The sequence below is a fragment of the Thalassophryne amazonica genome, chromosome 10, assembly GCF_902500255.1.
Source record: "Thalassophryne amazonica chromosome 10, fThaAma1.1, whole genome shotgun sequence".
NCBI classification, from domain to species: domain Eukaryota; kingdom Metazoa; phylum Chordata; class Actinopteri; order Batrachoidiformes; family Batrachoididae; genus Thalassophryne; species Thalassophryne amazonica.
Window position 1 is genome coordinate 31536140 of NC_047112.1, and position 26092 is coordinate 31562231.

Sequence of the window (26092 nt, forward strand, 5' to 3'; positions counted from 1 at the left end):
TAGGGAAAAACTGATCTAAATAGCAAAATATACATATAGTATAGTAAGTTGAAAGTGTTTTTATTCATTATCACTGAAAAATAAAGTTTGTACTGTTGTGTGGCTGGGGGGGCCTGGCTGCCTTTTGTTTCTGTCTTCTGTCCTGTCTTTTGTTTTTCCTTCCAGGTGGCTTGCGTTAGGACTGAGTGGCTGTGTGGGCTGAGTTATCAGGACCTCACCCTGATCACCTGAGGCTGATTAAGTGCAGCTCGTCAGGACTCACAGCTGTGGTGCATCTACACGGATTGGAGCATGATGGCATTTAAGTCTGGAGTACACAGTGTGTATTTGCCAGAGACTCGACCTTGTGACCAGACGGGTGAGATCGTCGTCTCGAGAGCCATCTCATCATCAGTGGATGCAGAGAACGTCCAGGTTTGATGCATGGTCTGTGAAAGAGGAGGGGGTGAGGTCTCACGCTCGTCAGCACACTTCCTGAGGTACGTTAGGTTTTGTGACTAACATTTATACAGTCAGTAAATGTGGTGTCCCTCACACCTTATTGTATTGAGCTGTTATGTTAGTCGTTTAATCAGCTTCCACTGCAGTTGAGTTTGTGAACAGGGTGTTCCATGCCTGCAGGGTGGGAAGCTGATTAGTAATTAAGCCAGGAAGTGTTTGCTGTTTGTGAACACCTTTGAGCGGTCTCTCTGTGTGTGGAGTGTGGACTCACATGATGATTTCTTCTTTCTCAGACTCGGTTTGTTGCGGCCACCTGGGGGGTGTCGGCGGGGTCCTTGGGTCCGAACAGTTTCTGGCTCTGGACCGTTAACGCTGCTGGGAGCACACCGTTTCACCACCACGCCAGACCGCGCACTCTTTTGTTATATTTTCCACATCACTGTTATGTAATTAAATTTAGTTATCCTTTGTACCGTGCTCTGCTTATTTCATACTGGGTCCTTCAAACGCTGGTCGGTTCTCCGTCCTGCGTCCAACACATAACAGTAGTCTCTGGCCAAACATCACGGACCCAGCGGTAGCAGAGACGGCAACGCGCCGGGAAGGCGGCAGCAGACGTTCAGAAGTTATCCGGATCAGTTGCAGGTGCTCTCCGCCCGGATGGTGCGTGTTTGAGAACCCATTACACGAATACTGATTTGAGCTCTCTTGCAGCCGTGTTTCTGTGTTGTGCCTTATCCGTGGGTCGTGGTGGAGTGTGACTGGCGACGGCTTCGCGTCACGCTCCGACCGGATAAGAGGTTTAAACGGGAGCTGCAAGAGTGTGTCTGTAATGGGTGAACGCGCACGGCGGAGCTCTGTGGCACGGGTCGCTGAGCTTCCTGTGTTACAGTTGTAGCCCCGTTTCCCCGGGTGACGATAACTACTGCGTCTGTTGTATCAGCTCCGGCGTAATTTAGTTGAATCACATTTTGGTTGTGTGTTTGCACACAGCTGCGCACAGAAAAGCAGCATGAGTTTGTTTTCTCTGTTACCAAAGGGTTTTTTTTATTTTTAGCACTCTGGCTCCCTCTGTTGGTGACTGAGTCACATTACCGTTAAGCTCTTAAGTTGGAACAGGTGTGTTCCATTTGTTTGAGCTTGATGGTATAAATCACTTATTAGTTTTGTGTTGGTTCATTTTTTGTGGGTGTTTTTTGAGTTGGTTTTTGTGTGGGATTTTTTAACACTATTTAGTGTTCTGGGGTCGTGACCCTGCAGTCTATCTGGAGCATAAAAAGGATCCAAATAACTTTATGTTAGTCTGTTAGTCTTTCTTTTTATTTCTTTTAGTTTCACCTCCCAGGGTTTGATGGGACGGTCCCCTGGGGGGTGATGGGGGGGTAATTGGGTTGTTTTTTCTTTTTTCTTTTTTTTTGTTATGCCCTCTCTTCTCCTCTGACTCCAGCCGTGTGAGCCGTACATGTTGGCATTGCTGGAGTGGTGCAGTGTGGTTATGCTGGGCGTTTCCCAGGTGACCTCTGCACCTGGGGGGGGGGGGGTTTTCGGGGTGTTGTTGTTTTTTTTTGTTTGTTGATTCCCTGTTCCACCTCCGGCTTCAGCGCGCCTTTGAGCTGTCTGCCATCGGCGTGGCTGAGGTTTGGGGCAGTGGGATATACCCGCAGCTGGTGGCTGGTTTGGGAGTCAGAGGGGTGGCGCCGTTTTGTGCCGTCTGCCTTAACCGCTGTTCCACTCCTCCCGGTTGGCTTCTGGGGTGTAGTCATGGTTGGTGACGCTGGACGTGCTTCCAGTTTCCACTGCGCCGAGGGGGTGGGGTTGGGGTTGTTTTGTTTGTATGTTTTTTTTTTCTTTTGTTTTTCCCCCCAGTTTCCGCCCTCAGGGTGTGACTGTGGTGTCCTCTGGGGGGGAAAGGGCTGTGGGTCCATCTAGCCATGGACGGCCGGGGCTGGGTCCGTTGGTCATGAGGGGAGGCGTCTCCTGGGGTTGATGGAACGGTCCTCTGGGAGGCGCTGGGAGTCCCCGTGGGTGACGTTGGATCCCAGAGGGACCTCGGCTGTGGTTATTACTCCTGGAGCTGGCGGGTTGTCCTCTGGGAGGCGCTGGGAGTCCCCGTGGGTGACGTTGGATCCCAGAGGGACCTCGGCTGTGGTTATTACTCCTGGAGCTGGCGGGTTGTCCTCTGGGGGGTGTTGGTCCCTACATGTCGCCGGGGGGGGGGGGGGGGGGGTGTTAGCGTTTTATCTGCAAGCTTAAGTTTGGGTTGTTTTTTTTTTTTCTCCCCTTCCCGGGGTTTGATGGAACGGTCCTCTGGGGAGGGGGGGGGGGGGGGTGGTTTGGTTGTTTGTGTTTGTCTTTTTTGTTTTATGACTAATCAGACTGTAAACATGGTTGGACAAAGGCTGACTGCACAGGTTCAAGAACTCCTGGCCACACCTGTGCTAATTGACTGACAGAAACAAAGGCAAAGATGCAGCCAGAGGAGAAGACATCAACCTTTCTGTTAGATGAAGATTCTGTTGGAAGATGAATGCAGATACGGTTTCCAGCCATGGTCCCTGGAGGGGGGTGTTTCTCCTGGGCCAGGTTTGTGTGGTCGCCGGGAGGCTTCCCGTGAGGGTGGGGTACTGTTGTGTGGCTGGGGGGGCCTGGCTGCCTTTTGTTTCTGTCTTCTGTCCTGTCTTTTGTTTTTCCTTCCAGGTGGCTTGCGTTTAGGACTGAGTGGCTGTGTGGCTGAGTTATCAGGACCTCACCCTGATCACCTGAGGCTGATTAAGTGCAGCTCGTCAGCACTCACAGCTGTGGTGCATCTACACGGATTGGAGCATGATGGCATTTAAGTCTGGAGTACACAGTGTGTATTTGCCAGAGACTCGACCTTGTGACCAGACGGGTGAGATCGTCGTCTCGAGAGCCATCTCATCATCAGTGGATGCAGAGAACGTCCAGGTTTGATGCATGGTCTGTGAAAGAGGAGGGGGTGAGGTCTCACGCTCGTCAGCACACTTCCTGAGGTACGTTAGGTTTTGTGACTAACATTTATACAGTCAGTAAATGTGGTGTCCCTCACACCTTATTGTATTGAGCTGTTATGTTAGTCGTTTAATCAGCTTCCACTGCAGTTGAGTTTGTGAACAGGGTGTTCCATGCCTGCAGGGTGGGAAGCTGATTAGTAATTAAGCCAGGAAGTGTTTGCTGTTTGTGAACACCTTTGAGCGGTCTCTCTGTGTGTGGAGTGTGGACTCACATGATGATTTCTTCTTTCACAGACTCGGTTTGTCGCGGCCACCTGGGGGGTGTCGGCGGGGTCCTTGGGTCCGAACAGTTTCTGGCTCCGGACCGTTAGTGCTGCTGGGAGCACACCGTTTCACCACCACGCCAGACCGCGCACTCTTTTGTTATATTTTCCACATCACTGTTATGTAATTAAATTTAGTTATCCTTTGTACCGTGCTCTGCTTATTTCATACTGGGTCCTTCAAACGCTGGTCGGTTCTCCGTCCTGCGTCCAACACATAACATGTACAGCTTCTCAAAAGTGTGTTTATTGGAAAGCGCGCTTGCACCGCTCCTTCAGCGGTCACGTGATGTTGTGACATCACAGAATGGAGAGTCCCGTCTTTGTCTGTTCGATCGACAACAGGAACAGATGGACCTCAGCATGGACAGTGACGAGATCAAGAACTTTTCTGACTCATCTTCAAGTGTGGATTATTTCTGACTCGGATTCTGAGACTGTCGCAGCAGTGATTAGTCCCTACAGATTGGAGCCGTATTTTTTCGGACGAACATTCAAACCAGGAGCATTCTGGTAGCGTAAATAATGCCGACGGTGTTTATGGCGGAGCCGAAGCAGAGGCAAGAGACATGCCAACCTTGTGTCCTGAAGCCCTAAGACAAAAATGAAAATCTTTCTGGCCTGATTCTGTGCTGAATTGTTTGTTAGTTAAATTAATCTAAAATGTTTGTGTTTCATTGACACACTGTATGTAACAAATGTGCAATAAACTTATTTGAAAGAAAAAATAATGTAGAGAAAGACAGTTTAAAATGTGGGAGATTCCAGACCTCCCACATCTTTTTTTACACTTTTCCCCTGCATAATTTTCAGTTTGAAAAGTTTGAATTCCCAAGTCACATTATCACCAGACTGGGGGCATTCTGTTCAGAGTGTTAAAATCTCCTTCTCTTTGTGATTCAGATTTTGACACCTCTCTATACTGTCAAAAAATAAAAATAGAAAAACAAAATGTCCAGCTTTCCTCCCCGAGTCAGCAGGTGCATCTCTGGAAAATGTCTTATTACTCTGCATTTTACTCTGCTTTTGTTTGCATTTCTCAGCACGTGATGCACATTTTAGGAAAAGCACAAACATCCCCATGGCTGACAGATAGTGAAGAAATGAACACTGGTTCGTTCAATAATGAAGCTTCTGAGCTTTCTTTCGAAAGTGAAGGTTCGGATTTACAGAGGCTGTACAGAGAGACAGGAGGCGACACCCCAAAACTCTTAATTTTTTTCAGAGTCTGTCAGATTTTGGATTCTAACGTGTGGTGATGCTGCCGTTTGTGTTGCTGGACGCCATTTTAGTCCCGCCGTGAGTGTGCATGCGGAATGTCTCCATGACGCTGTTTTGTACAGGCTGGACACGCAGATGGATTTTTTTTTTTTTTACATTGTGAAAAAGTCGCAATACGTTATTTTCAGGAAATAATGGACGTTCTATCTAACTGTCAGAGAACTTTGTGAGGTGCTGCGCAACACTGGCTGGCAGTCACGCGCGATCCGTGTGTGGGGACTCCTTTGGTGGAGCGGACTTTGGAAATCACAGTTGGATGAGTGTTCAGGTTTTTTTTTTTTCTTCTTCTCAGTGGAGCTGTAGGCTTTATTTTTATTTTACTTTGAGAGGCTGTCTTGACGTGAGACTGAGTAACGGAGTAGCACGCACCACACTCGCGCAATTTGCAAGCGCACTAAATTTTTGCACAGTGGAAAGCGTCTGCTTTTACACTGACTGTATCAAAATGAACAGTTACCACTTAAAAATGAGTCATCATAACATGACATCACACTTATGTAAACTTTGTAATTAATCTGTGGTTTTGTTTTTAACTTTAGCAGCATTCAAGTGCGGGCTGAGACGTTTTCCTCTAAGAAACACTGTCGGAAACACTTGGAAATGTTGTGATTTCAGTGTGATGTTCTTTAAAATATAGAAGAATGGAAATAATGCACGCTGCTGTCCAGCACCAAAATCTTAGTGTGTCTCGGTACCTGAATAATTTCGAACTTCGTTCTGCCATTTTCTTCATAAAACCCTCTCTGTTCATTGCCACAGAAGCTGCAGTATCGTTCTTAGCCTCTGATTGGATCGATCCCGCAGCAGACAGCGTTGATCAAGTCGGCTGTGCACCTGCCTCCATATGCTCAGTGCTGACGTGCCTCCTCCCCAGACCGCCCGGCGATCACTGCACCCAAACGGGCTGCGGTCTCTGCCAAGATGAACCAAAAAATGCACAGATCTGGCTTCGTAAGGCTTGTTTTGTCATGATTTCTGTCATCTGGATGTAAACAGGATAAAATAAAGAGCTGAAGTTGTTTATGTGAAATTTCCCATAAAAGTGGGTTTGCATGCCATTAGATTCCCACCAAGTCTACCACTGAAACATCACGACATGACAAAACACTATAGCGGCGCTAGATGGCAGTATGACGGCGCGGCACTGTTGCTCCAATGTCTGGAAAGAACCCTGAATCCAATTCCATCGTTTGCGTAGTTAATTTTTATGTAAGTAATTCCGTCGGGGAATCATTGTGAAAGGGTGTGGTCGGCTCGTAAAAACTTACCATATCAACAGCCTGTTCATGCCAAACTGGAAATTCTGTGAGCAGACCCACAGATTTCTCCATCTCATCAACTGCATTGAGTTAAAACTACGGTAAATCCATCAATCAATCCAGTTAAATCCATTAAATCCACGTGTTTCCGGCATTGCCGTCCCTTCACTAGTTTCTGTCCCTCTCAGCTGACGGCGCCATTAGTGACACCTGCGCAGCAACATGGTCTGGGGGCGGAGTAATGTGAAACGGTTTTAATATTTTGCCACATCCATGCGATATTTTATGGTCTGAAATCTCACACAATTAACCAATCAGATTTGCAGAAAATATGTAAATGGATTAGAATGCTTGATTAATTTTCATTTCAGAATAATTCTTCCAAATGTTTCATGATGCTGAAAATTCAGAGGAAACATAAAACAACCTTTTATTTAAGATCTGTTCATTAGCCTTTACCTACCTATTACCAATTTCCATCATGCATACTGTGAATGAAATAACTTGAGAACAAATGGGAGCGGGCTTACTAAATTTGGTATATAGGTACCTTTTATGAGGACCTCAGATGAGTTTGCATATGGGTTGCCCCAATGTAATTTTTCAAAGTCACAGTGGTCAATTTATTGTGAACATGATAACTTGAGAACAAATGATAGCGGGCTCACCAAATTTGGTATATAGATGGCTCATGTGATGACCTCACATGAGTTTGCATATGGCTCACCTTGACCAACTTTTCAGGTCACAGGTCAGCTAAGTAAATTCTTGAGATCTTGCTGACTTCAGCCATTATTTAATTTGTGGATACAACACTGGATAAACCTAATAACCTCAGCCTGATTTACTGCCTAATGATCAATCACAGCATGTGAAATGGTCAAAGAAAATGCTTATATTATCATGAGTCATATTTCCCAAGGAGGAGGACATGCCTCATGTGCTCTCTGAGCACCACTTTATTTATTATTATTATTATTCCTATTGTTGTTCTTTATTATTATTGTTGTTGTTATTAGTATTATTGATATTGTTGTTGTAATTATTTTATTATCGGTGTCACTGAAATTATTTTTATGAAAATTAGCACTTAGGCAGTAACACCAAGATTAGGAAGACCATGTACCTCATGAGAGAGCACCAGCTGTGACACGGTGTCCAATGGTGCGTTTTTGCGAGAATGATCTCTTACACATGGTCCTAATTTCTGAGAACTCCAATAACTGGAGGAGAGCCAATGGTGGTTGTTGTTGGTCCTTCAGCTTCCCCAGTTGTCCAGGGTCAACTCAGCAGATCCAGTACAGCTCTGCATTGGGATTTAGTACAAGTTTTACCCTTAATGGCACAACTCCAATTGTATATGTCGAAACACACACTGCTCCTGGTCTTCTCAAGTGGTCTTCCAGCCAGTCAGGTCTTACTTAGCTTCACTGAGATCTGACAGGATCAGGTGAACACAAAACAGTTTGGATGTGCAGGCATGCTAATAGAACGGTTACATAATACCTGCCTGCAAAAGATAGATGATTACTTTTGGGATTTAAGTTTGTTCCACAGGTTTGCATGCTTAGTTGGCAGTCCTGACTGAAAGCGGTTTTGTGACATGGTGGATGTAGCAGTGCATGATGACAGCACATGCTTCCAAACCTTACCTGATATACCCTACTTAACTTCTTTTAGAAAGCATCCAGAGCCTCCTCATATATGGTCATCAATTTTTTTCTCTCTACCTCTAAAAGTTAAAATTGATACACAAGCAACAATAAAAAGTGATCAAAACTGATCCAACTTGCAAGCATGCACCCTTCTACCCCTGGTAACTGACATAGTTAGGGGACCATCAATATGACATTATCCCAGTCATATCTTGTGACATCACAAGGGAAAATTCTTTGCAACAAGGTGAGAAAAAAAAATGGAAACCTCTCCCATTAACTGGGGAAATCTGTTGCACTTGTGACTTCCTCAGTTGATTCATTTAATACCAGGGTAGTTGAGCTATTTGATCTGAATTTGTATTGACTGTCTGAAAGTAGTTTATGTTTTTCCCTGAATTTATCTAATCTTTTATTGAATTGTTTTTCTAAAATTTTGAAGGATTATAGAAGTAAAGAAATTTATACAGTGGCACAACTTTTGCCATTTTCATTTTGTTTGTAAATTTGCCAGTTTGGAATGATAAGTTACAGATGCTTGTTAGTGGTTATAAGATCACCTTGATGACTTTTTTTTTTTTTTTTTTACAGCTTTCATATCAATTTTGTTACAGTCCATAGATGTTTTATATTTACATGTATTTACAATATTTATTATTTATTTTTCTTCCACTGCTGTCAGGAACATTGAGCTAGCATTCCTGTCAATATTGTTATCATTCCAATCCTCTGATGACAATGGATCATGGATTTTTCAGCCCAGGTTTGGTCCAACACGCACAAAGAATTCATTAAAGCTATTAACTACATCACCCATATTGTCTTTTTTAATATTATTATCAAAAAGATATGTTGTGTGGGCCGCCAGAAGAGGAGGTACTGCTGGCCACCAGAGGGTGCCCTGCATGAAGTGCGGGCTTCAGGCACGAGAGGGCGCTGCCGCGACGGACACAGCCGGGGGTGACAGCTGTCACTCATTTATCTCATGACAGCTGTCACCCATCTACGCTTCATCATACTACTCCATAAAACCCGGACGTCATCTCCACCTCATTGCTCCTCACCAGCAGTACCAGATCCGACAGTCGGGGACGGTGATCACCTGGGAATTCGGGACTTGGCGGCTCCAGTATTCACCAGGTTCGGTGGCGGCGGAAATCGTGTGGTTCCGGCTCTTCTCAGGACAGACGTCTTCTATCCTCGAGCCTGCCCACACGTCACCTTTGTGTATTGACTGCTATCATATTCTGAGATTGTCTGTATAGTCGTTGTGCACATTCACAACATTAAATTGTTACCTTTTGGCTCATCTATTGACCGTTCATTTGCGCCCCCTGTTGTGGGTCCGTGTCACTACACTTTCCCCAACAGGATATCGTGGCCAATGCCATGGATCCCGAGGGGCGTCAACCATCTGTTGGACAGCCAATGGAAGAGCAGGGTGCACAGGCGTCGGCTGGAGGCGTGATTGGTGAGTTGCAGCGTATCCTCACCGCCTTTACCGCTCGGATGGACCTGATGACCGAGCAAAACGTCATCCTTAATCGCAGGATGGAGGCTCTCACCGCGCAGGTGGAAGCGCGCGCTCTGGGCGCTGCTGCAGCTCCTCCTCCTGCCGACCCGGTGCCGAATACAGACATTCCACTGGTCATTCAACGACCCCCCCCACCATCCCCTGAAGCATACATAAGCCCCCCAGAGCCGTACGGAGGTTGTGTGGAGACGTGCGCGGACTTTCTTATGCAGTGTTCGCTCGTCTTTGCACAACGTCCCGTGATGTATGCGTCTGACTCCAGCAAGGTGGCTTACGTGATTAATTTGCTTCGGGGTGAGGCACGCGCTTGGGCTACAGCGCTTTGGGAGCAAGGTTCACGGCTCCTTACCACTTATACTGGGTTTGTGAGGGAGCTCAGGACCGTTTTTGATCACCCTAACAGAGGCGAAACCGCGTCTACCGTGCTGCTGTCAATGAGACAGGGGCGTCGGAGCGCAGCCGAATATGCAGTCGACTTCCGCATCACGGCTGTGAGGTCCAGCTGGAATATGACTGCGCTCCGCGCCGCCTTCATAAACGGACTGTCGTCGGTCCTGAAGGAGCACCTGGTGGCTAAGGAGGAACCGCGGGATTTGGCTGAGCTTATCGATTTGGTTATACGGTTGGACAACCGGGTAGAAGAACGCCGACGGGAGCGAGGCGAAGGGCGTGGTCAGGCACAAGCCGTCCCTCTTCCTCCCGGGTCCGAAAGGGAGCCGTCTTCCCCACGCTCCACAGCCACAGCGCTCCGTGTGGCTACAGCTCCCCCTGCTGACGGTGCTAGGGACACGAGCAGGGCCACATTCAGACAGAGGAGGCTGGTCCGTGGGGAGTGCTTTGTCTGCGGCTCTACTCAATCAGTAGAGAGACTGCCCCAAATTTTCGAAACACAAACGCCCGCCGTTAGAGACTGGGCTGAGGGGGGGTCAAAACATTCACGTGGGTCATACACATCTGTCTACACGACTCCCAGTTAAAATCCTGAGTGGGGATTTAACCCTTCAAGCCCCAGCACTGGTGGACACGGGGTCAGAAGGGAATCTGCTGGATAGCAGATGGGCAAGGGAGGTAGGGCTCCCTCTGGTGGCGCTTTCTTCGCCAGTGAAGGTGCGAGCACTAGATGGCACTCTTCTCCCTTTTATCACACACAAGACACTACCTGTAACCCTGGTAGTGTCTGGGAATCACCGGAAGGAGATTGAGTTTTTTGTAACTCCTTCTACCGCCCGCGTGATTTTGGGCTTCCCATGGATGATTAAACACAATCCCCGGATTGATTGGCCGTCTGGGGTTGTGACTCAGTGGAGCGAATCCTGCCACCGGAATTGTTTAGGATCCTCGGCTCCTCCCGGTGTAAATGCTAATGAGGAGGTTAAAGTCCCTCCCAATCTGATGGCAGTGCCGGTTGAGTACCACGACCTTGCTGACGTCTTCAGCAAGGATCTGGCGCTCACCCTTCCCCCACACCGTCCGTACGATTGTGCCATTGATTTGGTCCCGGGCGCTGAGTACCCGTCCAGCAGGCTGTACAACCTCTCACATCCTGAGCGCGAATCAATGGAGACCTACATCCGGGACTCATTAGCTGCCGGGCTGATCTGGAATTCCACCTCCCCGATGGGTGCAGGTTTCTTTTTTGTGGGCAAGAAAGACGGCGGACTCCGTCCATGCATTGATTACAGGGGGCTGAACGACATAACGGTTCGCAATCGATACCCTTTACCCCTGTTGGATTCAGTGTTCACACCCCTGCATGGAGCCCAAATTTTCACCAAACTGGACCTTAGGAATGCGTATCACCTGGTTCGGATCCGGAAGGGAGACGAATGGAAGACGGCATTTAACACCCCATTAGGTCATTTTGAGTACCTGGTCATGCCGTTCGGCCTCACCAACGCCCCCGCGACGTTCCAAGCTTTGGTAAATGACGTCTTGCAGGACTTCCTGCACCGATTCGTCTTCGTATATCTGGATGATATACTCATCTTTTCCCCGAATCCTGAGACTCATGTCCAGCATGTACGTCAGGTCCTGCAGCGGTTGTTGGAGAATCGGCTGTTTGTGAAGGGCGAGAAGTGTGAGTTTCACCGCACCTCTTTGTCCTTCCTGGGGTTCATCATCTCCTCCAACTCCGTCGCCCCTGATCCGGCCAAGGTTGCGGTGGTGAGAGATTGGCCCCAACCAACAAGCCGTAGGAAGCTGCAACAGTTCCTCGGCTTTGCAAATTTCTACAGGAGGTTCATTAAGGGCTACAGTCAGGTAGTTAGCCCCCTGACAGCCCTGACCTCTCCAAAAGTCCCCTTCACCTGGTCGGATCGGTGCGAAGCCGCGTTCAAGGAGTTGAAACGTCGGTTCTCGTCTGCACCAGTTCTGGTGCAGCCCGACCCTAGCCGCCAGTTTGTGGTTGAAGTGGACGCCTCTGACTCAGGGATAGGAGCCGTGCTATCCCAGAGCGGGGAGACCGATAAGGTTCTTCACCCGTGTGCCTACTTTTCTCGCAGGTTGACCCCCGCTGAATGGAACTATGGCGTTGGCAATCGAGAACTCCTTGTGGTGAAAGAGGCTCTTGAGGAGTGGAGACACCTGTTGGAGGGAGCGTCTGTGCCGTTCACGGTTTTCACTGACCATCGGAACCTGGAGTATATCAGGACCGCCAGGCGGCTGAACCCCAGGCAAGCCCGCTGGTCACTGTTCTTCGGACGTTTTGACTTCCGGATCACCTATCGCCCCGGCACCAAGAACCAGAGATCAAAACTGTGCTGTCGGATCCACCGGAGCCCATCATTCCGGAGTCCACTATCGTGGCCATCCTCACCTGGGACGTGGAGAAGACCGTCCGGGAGGCCCTGGCACGTAGCCCGGACCCCGGAACTGGTCTGAAGAATCGTATGTATGTCCCACCAGAAGCCAGAGCTGCAGTCTTGGATTTCTGTCACGGTTCCAAGCTCTCCTGTCATCCAGGGGTGCGAAGGACCGTGGCAGTTGTCTGGCAGTGCTTCTGGTGGGCGTCTATGGAGGCCGACGTCCGGGAGTATATCCAGGCCTGCACCACCTGTGCCAGGGGCAAGGCAGACCACAAAAGGTCCCAAGGACCTCTCCAGCCGCTTCCTGTGCCACATCGCCCCTGGTCCCATATCGGCCTGGATTTCGTCACGGGCTTCCCGCCGTCCCAGGGCAACACCACCATCCTCACGATAGTGGACCGATTCTCCAAGGTGGCCCACTTCGTGGCCCTCCCAAAGCTCCCAACGGCCCAGGAGACAGCAGACCTCCTGGTCCACCACGTCGTCCGTCTGCATGGGATACCAGCTGACGTAGTCTCGAATCGTGGTCCCCAGTTTTCCTCTCAAGTCTGGAGGAGTTTCTGCAGAGAACTGGGGGCCACCGTGAGCCTCTCGTCCGGGTACCACCCACAGACGAACGGACAGGCAGAACGGGCCAACCAAGAGTTGGAACAGACCCTCTGCTGTGTGACATCCGCGCACCCGACGGCCTGGAGTAACCATCTGGCCTGGATCGAGTATGCACATAACAACCAGGTGTCTTCCTCCACCGGCCTCTCCCCATTTGAAGTGTCTGGGGTACCAGCCCCCATTGTTTCCCGTGGTGGAGGGAGAGGTCGGTGTGCCCTCGGTCCAGGCCCACCTGCGGAGGTGCCATCGGGTGTGGCGCACCGCCCGTTCTGCCTTGTTAAAGGCCCGGACGAGGGCTAAGGCTCATGCAGACCGCCGGCGGTCCACGGCCCCTGCATACCAGCCCGGGCAGGAGGTGTGGTTATCAACCAAGGACATTCCCCTGCAGGTGGACTCCCCCAAACTGATCGACAGGTTCATTGGACCATTCAAGATCGTCAAAATCCTCAGTCCTGCTGCAGTGAAGCTCCAGCTCCCGGCTTCACTGCGGATTCACCCTGTTTTTCATGTCTCCCGGATTAAACCACACCTCACCTCACCCCTCTGTGCTCCCGGTCCGGTGCCGCCTCCTGCCCGGATCATTGACGGGGAGCCGGCTTGGACAGTGCGCCGGCTCCTGGACGTCCGTCGAATGGGCCGGGGGTTCCAGTATTTGGTGGACTGGGAGGGGTATGGACCCGAAGAACGCTCCTGGGTGAAGAGGAGCTTCATCCTGGACCCGGCCCTCCTGGCCGATTTCTACTGCCGACACCCGGATAAACCTGGTCGGGCGCCAGGAGGCACCCGTTGAGGGGGGTCCTGTTGTGTGGGCCGCCAGAAGAGGAGGTACTGCTGGCCCACCACCAGAGGGCGCCCTGCCTGAAGTGCGGGCTTCAGGCACGAGAGGGCGCTGCCGCCACGGACACAGCCGGGGGTGACAGCTGTCACTCATTATCTCATGACAGCTGTCACCCATCTACGCTTCATCATACTACTCCATAAAACCCGGACGTCATCTCCACCTCATTGCCGAGATATCATCTACCTGTGAAGGTAATTTCTCTGCTGACTTAAAACTAAATAATAGTCTGAACTCCTTTGCAGCCGTTTTCCTGTGGTGTGCCTTATCTGCTGGATTGGCATTTGGTGTGAACAGCGACGGCTTCACTTCACACCCAAACCAGATAAGTGGTTTAACAGGAGCTGCACGAGTGTGTGATTAGAGGTGGAGGTGACTTTCCACCTTCTGACTGTTTTTATTACTGGGTGTGCACACACCCACATCTCACTGTTTGTGCTCCTCACCAGCAGTACCAGATCCGACAGTCGGGGACTGTGATCACCTGGGAATTCGGGACTTGGCGGCTCCAGTATTCACCAGGTTCGGTGGCGGCTGAAATCGTGTGGTTCTGGCTCTTCTCAGGACAGACATCTTCTAACCTCGAGCCTGCCCACACGTCACCTTTGTGTATTGACTGCTATCATATTCTGAGATTGTCTGTATAGTCGTTGTGCACATTCACAACATTAAATTGTTACCTTTTGGCTCATCTATTGACCGTTCATTTGCGCCCCCTGTTGTGGGTCCGTGTCACTACACTTTCCCCAACAAGATATTCAGGATGCCTTTGTTGTTTGGAGCCACTTTTAATACTGTTGAGTATGTCCCTTATTCCTTTAATATTATTTTTGTTATTATTTAAAATTCTACTACAGTATTCTTTTCTGCATACCCTTATAACAGTTTTTATCATGCACTGATGTGAACACTCTTAAAAATGATTCGTATGCACAATTAATATCAACTTCGTTGTATACAGTATCCCAGTTTTGTACCAGTAAGTCACTCCTCAGTGCACTCATTGTTTCTTCTGTCCTCACTCAATGGTATTTAGGTTTGTCATTTGGTTGTTTCGTCTTGTTGCTGTTGTAGAGTGTAAATACTGGTAGGTGATCAGTAATATTGTTGATTAATAACCCACTCACTGTTCTCAATGCCATTGATGAATGTTATTGATTAAGGTGGCACAATAGGGTGGGATTCTGCTGCGTCTAGTGATTTTTGTATATAAGCGCATACTGTACAGTCATTTTGTGCTTTTTTGGTGCCTTATGTCTTTACAAAATGTCATGGTTAACTGTGAATTTCTTAAGTGTTCTTTGTTGGCAGACACATTGCTAGCACTAGTAGTCCCCAGCCTGCATGCATCCACATCTTACATCATACATAGTTTCTTGATCTCACCCTGGCAGTGGCAGAGAGGCCTGCCTCTGTCACTTTGGACTTTGCCTTAGACTGTCCACAATAAAAGGCCACTCTGAAAGGTGCAGTTTTGTTTTATTTGGGGGGGGGGGGGGGGGGATACCAGTCAGTATCTGGTGTGACCACCATTTGCCTCCTGCAGTGCAACACATCTCCTTCGCATAGAGTTGATCAGGTTGTCAGTTGTGGCCTGTGGAATGTTGGTCCACTCCTCTTCAGTGGCTGTGCGAAGTTGCTGGATATTGGCAGGAACTGGTACACGCTGTCGTATACGCCGGTCCAGAGCATCCCAAACATGCTCAATGGGTGACATGTCCGGTGAGTATGCTGGCCATGCAAGAACTGGGACATTTTCAGCTGCCAAGATTTGTGTACAGATCCTTGCAACATGGAGCCGTGCATTAGCCTGGTGCAACATGAGGTGATGTTCTTGGATGTATGGCACAACCCGTGGGCCTCAGGATCTCGTCACGGTATCTCTGTGCATTCAAAATGCCATCAATAAAATGCACCTGTGTTCTTCGTACACAACAGACGCCTGCCCGTACCATAACTCCACCGCCACCATGGGCCACTCGATCCACAACATTGACATCAGAAAACCGCTCACCCACACGACGCCACACATGCTGTCTGCCATCTGTCCTGAACAGTGTGAACCGGGATTCATCCGTGAAGAGAACACCTCGCCAACGTGCCAAACGCCAGCGAATGTGAGCATTTGCCCACTCAAGTCGGTTACGACGACGAACTGGAGTCAGGTCGAGACCCCGATGAGGACGATGAGCATGCAGATGAGCTTCCCTGAGACGGTTTCTGACAGTTTGTGCAGAAATTCTTTGGTTATGCAAACCGATTGTTTCAGCAGCTGTCCGAGTGGCTGGTCTCAGACGATTTTGGAGGTGAACATGCTGGATGTGGAGGTCCTGGGCTGGTGTGGTTACACGTGGTTTGCGGTTGTGAGGCTGGTTGGATGTACTGCCAAATTCTCTGAAACGCCTTTGGAGACGGCTTATGGTAGAGAAATGAACATTCAATACATGAGCAACAGCTCTGGTTGACATTCCTGCTGTCAGCATGCCAATTGCACGTTCCCTCAAATCTTGCGACATCTGTGGCATTGTGCTGTGTGATAAAACTGCACCTTTCAGAGTGGCCTTTTATTGTGGACAGTCTAAGGCACACTTGTGCACTAATCATGGTGTCTAATCAGCATCTTGATATGGCACACCTGTGAGGTGGGATGGATTATCTCAGCAAAGGAGAAGTGCTCACTATCACAGATTTAGACTGGTTTGTGAACAATATTTGAGGGAAATGGTGATATTGTGTATGTGGAAAAAGTTTTAGATCTTTGAGTTCATCTCATACAAAATGGGAGCAAAACCAAAAGTGTTGCGTTTATATTTTTGTTGAGTGTAAGTTACTCTCAACAACTCTCCTCCAGCACCGCTTTGCAAATGCTTGAATTTGACCTTCGTTGCCCTTGCTGATCATTCAGTTTACACACGTGTAGTTTGCAATTTAGAAAGTCAGCGCAGTTTTGGTAATCTTTCATGTGTTTGCCATTCTATATCTTCTCCAGTGACCTCATTGCTGTGTTTGTCATGCCAGTGGTTTCTTTCTGAATTCTAACAGTGTTCTTGATCTGTGCTCCCATGTAGTTGAATGTGTGCACTTCTCTGTGAACTGTATTGTCTACAGTAATGCATTGAGTATCTGTTTGAGTACAGGATGCTGACACAACTTTGGTTACACTTTATTCACATAAAGATATCTTCGGCACTAATTTTCTTTGGCATATCTTGTACATTGTCACTTGTGGTGGTGTCATCTACATATTGCAGATTTGATGCTGACACAACTTTGGTTACACTTTATTCACATAAAGATATCTTCGGCACTAATTTTCTTTGGCATATCTTGTACATTGTCACTTGTGGTGGTGTCATCTACATATTGCAGATTTGATTAATTTTGTTTGCCCACTGATCATTAATCAAACCCATCTAAACATTCTCATTCATTCACTGTAGAAACTAAATAAATGCAGTGACCAGATAAAAGTGAGTTCTCTCTTCTTGACCAATATTGAAATTGTCTGTCATCTCATATACTGTGCAGTTGTTCATCATTTGCATCACTAAACAGTCAGAAACAAAAGATCACATAACCTCCAAGCTCCTCTGTTGGTTTGGTGAAGCCAATAATGATAATCAGACAAATAGCAGAGCTCTTGTGATGGTGCAAATTGAGGATTTTAGAGCAACCAGCGCCTGAACTGAACTGTAGAAGGCAACCCACCTCGCTCCTTCTTTTTTCCTCTCTCTCTCTCTCTTTCCTTCCTTCCTTCCTTCCTTCTCTTCTCAGGCAGATGGTTTTGATGAGCACCCACTGTGAACCTTGAGTGTTTCTGCTGGGATTACAAACACTGTGTAGGGCTTCTTGTGGTGTGGGAGGGGGAAACCATGGTCACAAAAAGAGGCAAAAGACTGTTGCTTGGTAGGGGTGCTGTAAGAGGCCATAGGGGATGAAGAAGGAACAATGTGGACAGACCTCCCTGTTGTGATTTTTTTTTTTCTTACACATGCCTCTCTTTAGGCATCCCTGGTCCCCTACAGTGAAAATTAGGCCTACAACTTTAACCTGTGTATATCTCGAGATTATTTACCCATGTTAGTCATACTTATTAAACATTTATTCTTTACTTATGGAACAGATGTCAGTTTGTTTTTAATAATTCTATTGTAAAATAATGTCATAATAACACACATACTCCCTATATAGAGACCCATGAAAAAGACTTTGTAACCAGAATGGAGAATTGTAGTGATGTGTTGACATTGTTGACATTGATGAATTGATATTCTAGCCGTAGATGGACTCATTAATGTTGCTCTGGAAGCAGTTGGGATGCGTTAATAAGTAAAAGACATGAGATGTGGAACTGTGAACGGAAACCATGATGCCAACAAGAGGGGATGTATACGTCTCTCATTCCAAAAACACCAAAGGCAAGAAAACAAAGAAGTAACACCATATTCATTCAGCCTGTTTCCCTTTTCTGGTCATACAGTGTCCACTCAGACACATATGGACTTCACTTCAGAGCATCGTTCCATCCTCTTTCTCCCCTTTGTCTTATCAGAAGACTAGCTGATGGTCTCTGCTTGTGCATATCAATGGGAATGGAGTCCGGTGTTCGTGTTTGTCTTTGCCAAAGGCTCTGGCTTTGCCTGGTGGCTCTCATGGAACAGCCATTGCTCCTCCCTTTCTGTTTCTTCATTCTTCATTTCTTTCTCCCAGCGTCCCATCACCAAATCACATGGCTTCGTAGATTCTGATTGGCATTATCAGACAAGAGTGTGGGGGTAAGTTGCTGGCTAGCTTGTCAGCTAAGCTGGAGAGCAAATGTTTGCCAGGGAAGTAGAGGGTAGAATAGGGATGGCCGCTGGGCCCTAAGTTGTCCGTGACCAGACCAGTTGTTCTGGGGATTTCCCTCTTCTGCTGCCCCTTGGGGCTGGGGCTGGGCCTCATCTCTACCCTGCAGCTGGGAAACATGTCAAAATCGAATGCAGACGGGACTGCAAAGTTGAGAAAGGAAGGTTGGATCGAAAAAGCAAAGAAAGAAAGGCATCTGGTGCTTACGGAACATGAAGAAAAGGAGTGAGACAGAGAGCTTGTGACTGTTTAACGGAAACCTTTCCTTCTCTTTTGATTAGCTTCCAGCCAAGGATTACAGACAATTGGCATTTACAGTGATTGGATCATTAATTTTGAGGCGTATTGGCCAGCAGCTCAGTGTCACTGCCAGCCCAGCTAATGTTGTGTATAACTGCCTCACACACCCCTGCCTCTTTATCGCATCAACAATAGCACATACGTAAATCAAAAACAATGTTAGGAAATTTTGTTGTTCCATGAAGACTTTTCAGTCTGTTTATTGTTATTTTATTTATTTGTTTATTGCATGAATTTTGTCTTTCCAAGCAAAATTAATTTTACAGCAGACAATGTCAGGTTGATTTTTTGTTTTTTAATCAACTGCAATGATCCTTCTGTACTGTGTGCTGAGGGGTTATACAGCCAAGTGTTAGATAATATTATTATAATACGTATACCATCATTGTTTTATGTCAAAAAAAAGATTTAGTTGGCAGTGTAAAGATGCAATTTAGCTCCATAAAATGATAAATGGAATTATTTATTTGTTGGGGTCTAAACCTGATGGTAGACATGACTGGTGTGGCAAACAGGGGGCAGCATTAGACGGTATTCCTGACAACTGTTGTGACCATAGATTAAAAGTGCAAAGCTTTGTGACTGAGGGCTCAATCAAAATCTTACTCTACTTATAGGATTTATTGATAAAATGTTTGCCACTGAGCTGTTAGACTACAGTATGTTATAAACTGCTCAGTTATTCATTGATATTGTTACATCAGACTTGGTTAATCGTGCCATCCTTGTATTTCCAGAGAAGGCCCCTGTGAATGAAGAACTAAATCTGGCAGTGTAGTTTCAGGTGTGCAGGTCTTGTGTAGATGTTGTTTTTCATCTCTGTCATGAGATCAGCCTGTCTCTGTGCCAGGTGTCTTTTGCCGTCTGTCTCTACAGTTCTTTTCTTTCTCTTCCACCACCTCTCACCTTCACTCTCTCTGTGGTGGGCGTTAGTTTGTTGTTTCTCTGATGCTGCTTTAACCTCTGACTGGAGCCTCTTCATTACTAGTGTTTATGCCCCTACTTTCCTCTCTTTTCTCCTCTATTCATCGGCCGGCTAGCCGGTCAGTCAAATCCCTGTAGTGCCGCTGGTCAAACATAGATATTACACTCTGTAATAACACTGGCCACCCGCTCTGACCCCAGCCTGCCATCCTGGCCATAGCTTCTCTTCATAACTATAGGCACCACGCGCTGTGTTGTGGGCTTTCAGATAGAAAGACAAAGACAAGACTGTTGTCACTCATTTAATATTTTCCCTTATTTATTTATTTTTCTACCACTTTATTTCTATGCAGTGACTTCCCTTAGCCAGGACAACTAAAATCTGTTATTTAAGAAAGCAACAGCATTTGGTACAATACATTTTTTGCAGCTTTTATAGATGGATAATTTAATATATTTAATAATATTTTGTTCACACAAGCCATCCTGGTATCATTACATCCACTGTGTTTGTGTGGTTGTGCATTTTGTCACAAACTCAGACATACTGTGCAAATACTGATGCAAAGTCTAATATTAAAGAGTAAACACATCTAAAGTCTTCACACGAGTTTTTTTTGTAGCTGCTTTCCTGCTTTATAGGATTCTGGCTTTTACTTTGTGTTTGTATCCTGCTTTACGTTTCCACCTCCATATGTCTGTGGATATATCTCTTCTCAGTTCTTTTTATAAGGACAAGATTTGACCCTTGTTATGGAAGAAGCTTTTGTCCACAATGGACAGTTGTCTCAGCGTCCGTGGCCAGCCCTGCAGGCATACAGGGCATGATTCTGAACAATAATTGTGCTAGAATCCATAGCCGCCATTACTCAGACAGACCTTTGATCACATTCAGCTGGCGCACATCAGGCTGGCATTAGGGCTTTAAACCAACAACCTATTGGACGGTATAACATAGTGGTCAGTGGGACAGGCGCTGCTGCCTGCTAAGTGTTTAAAAGCACGATGTGTAATGAAGTGATGCAGATACAGCATCTGCACATGAATAGAAGAGAAATACTGTTCATTTCAGAGCGTGGTTCTGTTGTTGCTTGGCATTAGTCGTGGCATCTAAAGAATGCTGATAACCCTGGTTGCCCTTTCTTTTCTCTTTTCTTTTAACACTTTCCCTCTCTTTCCACAGAGATTTGTCTTTTTCCATCCTAGTTTTCCATTTGCTCTGTGTGGAATAATAATAACCCATGCAATATTAAATTGTTTTGTAGAAATATGTTCTTGTTTGCCACAACAATTTCTAAATATGATATAAGAAATTTGATCAAACAGTCATATCTTAAACACATGTAGAAATAAGTGTAGTTAAGAGAACTATTTGTAATGTGGTGTAACTGTTTCCTAGGTACGAGTATTTTGGGAGTCTCATGTCTGTATGCTGAGTATATCAAAATAATTTTTCTTTTTTTATGGGTTCAGGTAAAGAGGAATGTTTCAGACCTGACAAACATCCCAGTGCGGCATCAGCAGTGGGAAGGATGGCCTGCTTCAGCATCTGACGACTCTGTAAGAAGCATGAACACACTCTCGCACAAATACTCACAAAAGCATAATTATAAATGAAATAATTAAACAAATAAGATTTATACTTGAGACTAAAAAAATTTGTCTTCATTTTACCATGTATTGTAAATGCTGCTTAAATATGGTGCTCTGTGTTTCTTGGATCCAAGACAGCTTTCTTAAAGATAATTAAAATTCAGACACATAGGCTCTAATGCACACAAGGTAAGAGAAATTACAGTAGAATTTGTTCCACGCTGCTGTAATCTCTGCTGAAGCCATCTGTCAGAAGCTGAGAATAATTTGTTGGAACTAATTAAGATGTTCAAGACTGTTCCCAAACCATGTACTCTAACTGTGGACATTAAAGCTTGTATCATTGAGTTCCGCTGACCTTTACCGTCCCAGGGTCAGTCTTCCCAGCTATTCACCCTGCACACAGTCAGGCTGATCAGAAGCAGCCCTCATACAGAGCCTTGAGGAACCTCTGACCCCTTTTGTCGAACGTTGCTTTGACAACATATGTGTTCCCATGCTAATTGTATGGGATGGTTTATCATGCTGCATCCTGTTGCTATTGTGTATACATTTTTGCGTTAACCCCAAACTACTGTTTTATTCTTTTTGATCTCAGAGATTACTGTTTCACTTGGAGCATTTGCATCGTTTGTTTTTAAAGGTACAGTGCATCCAGAAAGTTTTCACAGCACTTCACTTTTTTCACATTTTGTTACATTACAGCCTTATTCCAAAATGGAATAAATTATTTTTGTTTGTATCTTTTTTTCATCAAAAGACAAAACTCTAGCACATCATTCACAAAAGTGCAAGCACAATGAAAGTGTAATTAAATGTGCTACAACTCAGACATTCTTGAACATCCAGTGCCAATATATTAACCATAGGACCTATGAAATAATAAAAGAATCAGTAAATAAAAAACCAAAAATAATAATAATAATTAAAAAACACACTTGCGCAACACACACCTATGACAATCAATTCAGTCAGGTCCAAAAGTTATCAACAATCCAAGATAAGTGATACAAGTTTGCCACAATTTTAGACACCCTTCAGCACTCCCCCTGAATCTAAACTTGATTTTTTTTTTTTTTTTCAAGTTTAAAAAAAACATGAGATCTTTCAACCATAAAGAAATGGATGGGAGGCATGTCGCTTTCTAGGTTAATAATATTTTGTGTCGTGCTAGCTATGAGCTAAAGGCAATTACAGCCACCTGCAGGTTAATAAAGGACAGAGTGCGGACTGTAGGAACTCCAGTGGACAAGGCTCCAGCCTGACTCCAAGAACATGAGAGATAACATCAAAATACCAAATATCAAAATATTGCTGAAGTTTGGGGCAAAGAAAAAACATATTACTTAAATCACAGGGAGAGGCGTTACATCTATTACGCAAATCAGAAACATTGGGATAAAATTTGGATAATTTGGACTTTGTTAAATGCAGCCTGTGTACTACTTTAAACTGAATTAGGGAAAGTCTTGTACAGCATGACGACGTACGGATTCTGTCCACAACCTTACCCCTGAAACCTTCCCAGAACTTCAGACCCAACTCTTGTTCCCAATGATAGTGAGTTTTATTGACTGGATGATTGTCCAGTGAAATAACATGATTATATATCTGCGATATAAGAGCTTTCTTATGGGGCACAAGTTCAAAGAGGTCATCCCAAGGATGTTAAGGGGGCTGAGTGGGGAACTCAAAAAAACAAACAAACAAACAAAAAATGCACAATGATGCACAATGTCTAATTTGAGAGAAACCACCCCCCCCCCCCCCCCCCCAAAAAAAAAAAAACCTAAATAAAGGCCATATAACGAAGACATATCAGTAAAGTTAAGAAAGGTATTATACGTAAAAAGATCATGGGAACATTTAATGCCCTTCTTTCCCCATAGATGAAATGCTGTCTGTTGGGAAAGTGTAGTGACACGGACCCAAACAGGGGGCGCAAATGATCGGACAATGAAAGAGTCGAATATGAACACTTTACTGTTGTGAAAGAGCACAACAAAAACACAGAGGATTACAGAATTTGAGCAAACAGTCAATCCACAAAGGTGACGTGTGGGCAGGCTCGAGGATAGAAGACGTCTGTCCTGAGAAAAACCGGAACCACACGATTTCCTCCGCCACCGAACCTGGAGAATACTGGAGCCGCCAAGTTCCGAGTCCCCAGGTGGCCACCGTCTCCGAGTGTCGGATCTGGTACTGCTGGCGAGGAGCAAAAACAGTCATATGTGGGTGCGTGCACACCCAGTAACAACAATGGTGGGAATTCCACCTCCACCTCTAACACACACTCGTGCAGCTCCTGTCTAACCACTTATCTGGTTGGGGTGTGAAGCGAAGCCGTCGCTGATCACACCAAACGCCAATCTCTCAGATAGGGAACACCACAGGAAAGCGGCTGCAAAAAGAGTTCAGACTAAGACACAGTTAAGGCTGAGAATATTACCTTCACAGGTAGATGATATCTCGGCAACAAGGTGGAGATGACGTCCAGTTTTTATGGAGTGGAATGATGAAGTGTAGATGGATGACAGCTGTCATGAGATGATGAGTGACAGCTGTCACCCCCGGCTGTGTCCGTGGCGGCAGCGCCCTCTCGTGCCTGAAGCCCGCACTTCAGGCAGGGCGCCCTCTGGTGGTGGGCCAGCAGTACCTCCTCTTCTGGCGGCCCACACAACAGAGCCCCCCCCTCAACGGGCGCCTCCTGGCGCCCGACCAGGCTTGTCCGGGTGACGGCGGTAGAAATCGTCCAGGAGGACCGGGTCTAGGATGAAGCTCCTCTTTACCCAGGAGCGTTCTTCGGGTCCATACCCCTCCCAGTCCACCAAATACTGGAACCCCCGGCCCATTCGACGGACGTCCAGGAGCCGGCGCACTGTCCAAGCCGGCTCCCCGTCGATGATCCGGGCAGGAGGCGGTGCCGGACCGGGAGCACAGAGGGGTGAGGTGAGGTGTGGTTTAATCCGGGAGACATGAAAAACAGGGTGGATCCGCAGTGAAGCCGGGAGTTGGAGCTTCACTGCAGCAGGACTGAGGATTTTGATGATCTTGAAGGGTCCAATGAATCTGTCCATAAGTTTGGGTGAGTCCACCTGCAGGGGAATGTCCTTAGTAGATACCACACCTCCTGCCCGGGCTGGTATGCAGGGGCTGGGGACCGCCGGCGGTCTGCATGGGTCTTAGCCCTCGTCCGGGCCTTCAATAAGGCAGAACGGGTGGTGCGCCACACCCGACGGCACCTCCGCAGGTGGGCCTGGACCGAGGGCACACCGACCTCTCCCTCCACCACGGGAAACAACGGGGGCTGGTACCCCAGACACACCTCAAACGGGGAGAGGCCGGTGGCAGAAGACACCTGACTGTTGTGTGCATACTCGATCCAGGCCAGATGGTTACTCCAGGCCGTCGGGTGCGCTGATGTCACACAGCGGAGGGTCTGTTCCAACTCTTGGTTGGCCCGTTCTGCCTGTCCGTTCGTCTGTGGGTGGTACCCGGACGAGAGGCTCACGGTGGCCCCCAGTTCCCTGCAGAAACTCCTCCAGACTTGAGAGGAAAACTGGGGACCACGATCCGAGACTATGTCAGCTGGTATCCCATGCAGACGAACGACGTGGTGGACAGCAGTCTCTTGGGCCGTTGGGAGCTTTGGGAGGGCCACGAAGTGGGCCGCCTTGGAGAACCGGCCCAGTATCGTCAGGATGGTAGCCATGCCCTGGGACGGCGGGAGGCCCGTGACGAAATCCAGGCAGATATGGGACCAGGGGTGATGAGGCACCGGGAGCGGCTGGAGAAGTCCTTGGGTCCTCTTATGGTCTGCCTTGCCCCTGGCACAGGTGGTGCAGGCCTGGATATACTCCCTGCGCGGTGAGAGCCTCCATCCTGCGGTTAAGGATGCCGTTTTGCTCGGCCATCAAATCCAACCGAGCGGTAAAGGCGGTGAGGATTTGCTGCAACTCACCAATCACGCCTCCTGCAGACGCTTGTGCACCCTGCTCTTCCATTGGTTGTCCAACAGATGGTTGACGCCCCTCGGGATCCATGACGCTGGCCGAGATATCCTGTTGGGAATGTGTAGTGACACGGACCCACAACAGGGGGCGCAAATGATCGGACAATGAAAGAGTCGAATATGAACACTTTACTGTTGTGAAAGATCACAACAAAAACACAGAGGATTACAGAATTTGAGCAAACAGTCAATCCACAAAGGTGACGTGTGGGCAGGATAGAAGACGTCTGTCCTGAGAAGAACCCGAACCACACGATTTCCTCCGCCACCGAACCTGGAGAATACTGGAGCCGCCAAGTTCCGAGTCCCCAGGTGGCCACCGTCTCCGAGTGTCGGATCTGGTACTGCTGGCGAGGAGCAAAAACAGTCATATGTGGGTGCGTGCACACCCAGTAACAACAATGGTGGGAATTCCACCTCCACCTCTAACACACACTCGTGCAGCTCCTGTCTAACCACTTATCTGGTTGGGGTGTGAAGCGAAGCCGTTGCTGATCACACCAAACGCCAATCTCTCAGATAGGGAACACCACAGGAAAACGGCTGCAAAAAGAGTTCAGACTAAGACACAGTTAAGGCTGAGAATATTACCTTCACAGGTAGATGATATCTCGGCAACGAGGTGGAGATGACGTCCGGTTTTTATGGAGTGGAATGATGAAGTGTAGATGGATGACAGCTGTCATGAGATAATGAGTGACA

The 26092-nt window shown here is 47.3% G+C and overlaps 1 protein-coding gene across 2 annotated transcripts in view; it reads left to right on the forward strand.

The window, feature by feature from the left end:
- The window catches only part of faf1 (Fas (TNFRSF6) associated factor 1), a 205743-nt gene that overhangs the window by 78561 nt on the left and 101090 nt on the right, over nt 1-26092 (forward strand). For both annotated transcript variants that reach the window (XM_034179711.1, XM_034179712.1), the window contains exon 9: nt 21259-21345. In XM_034179711.1, the coding sequence (XP_034035602.1) occupies nt 21259-21345 (87 nt within the window). The remainder of the gene's footprint in view (nt 1-21258; nt 21346-26092) is intronic.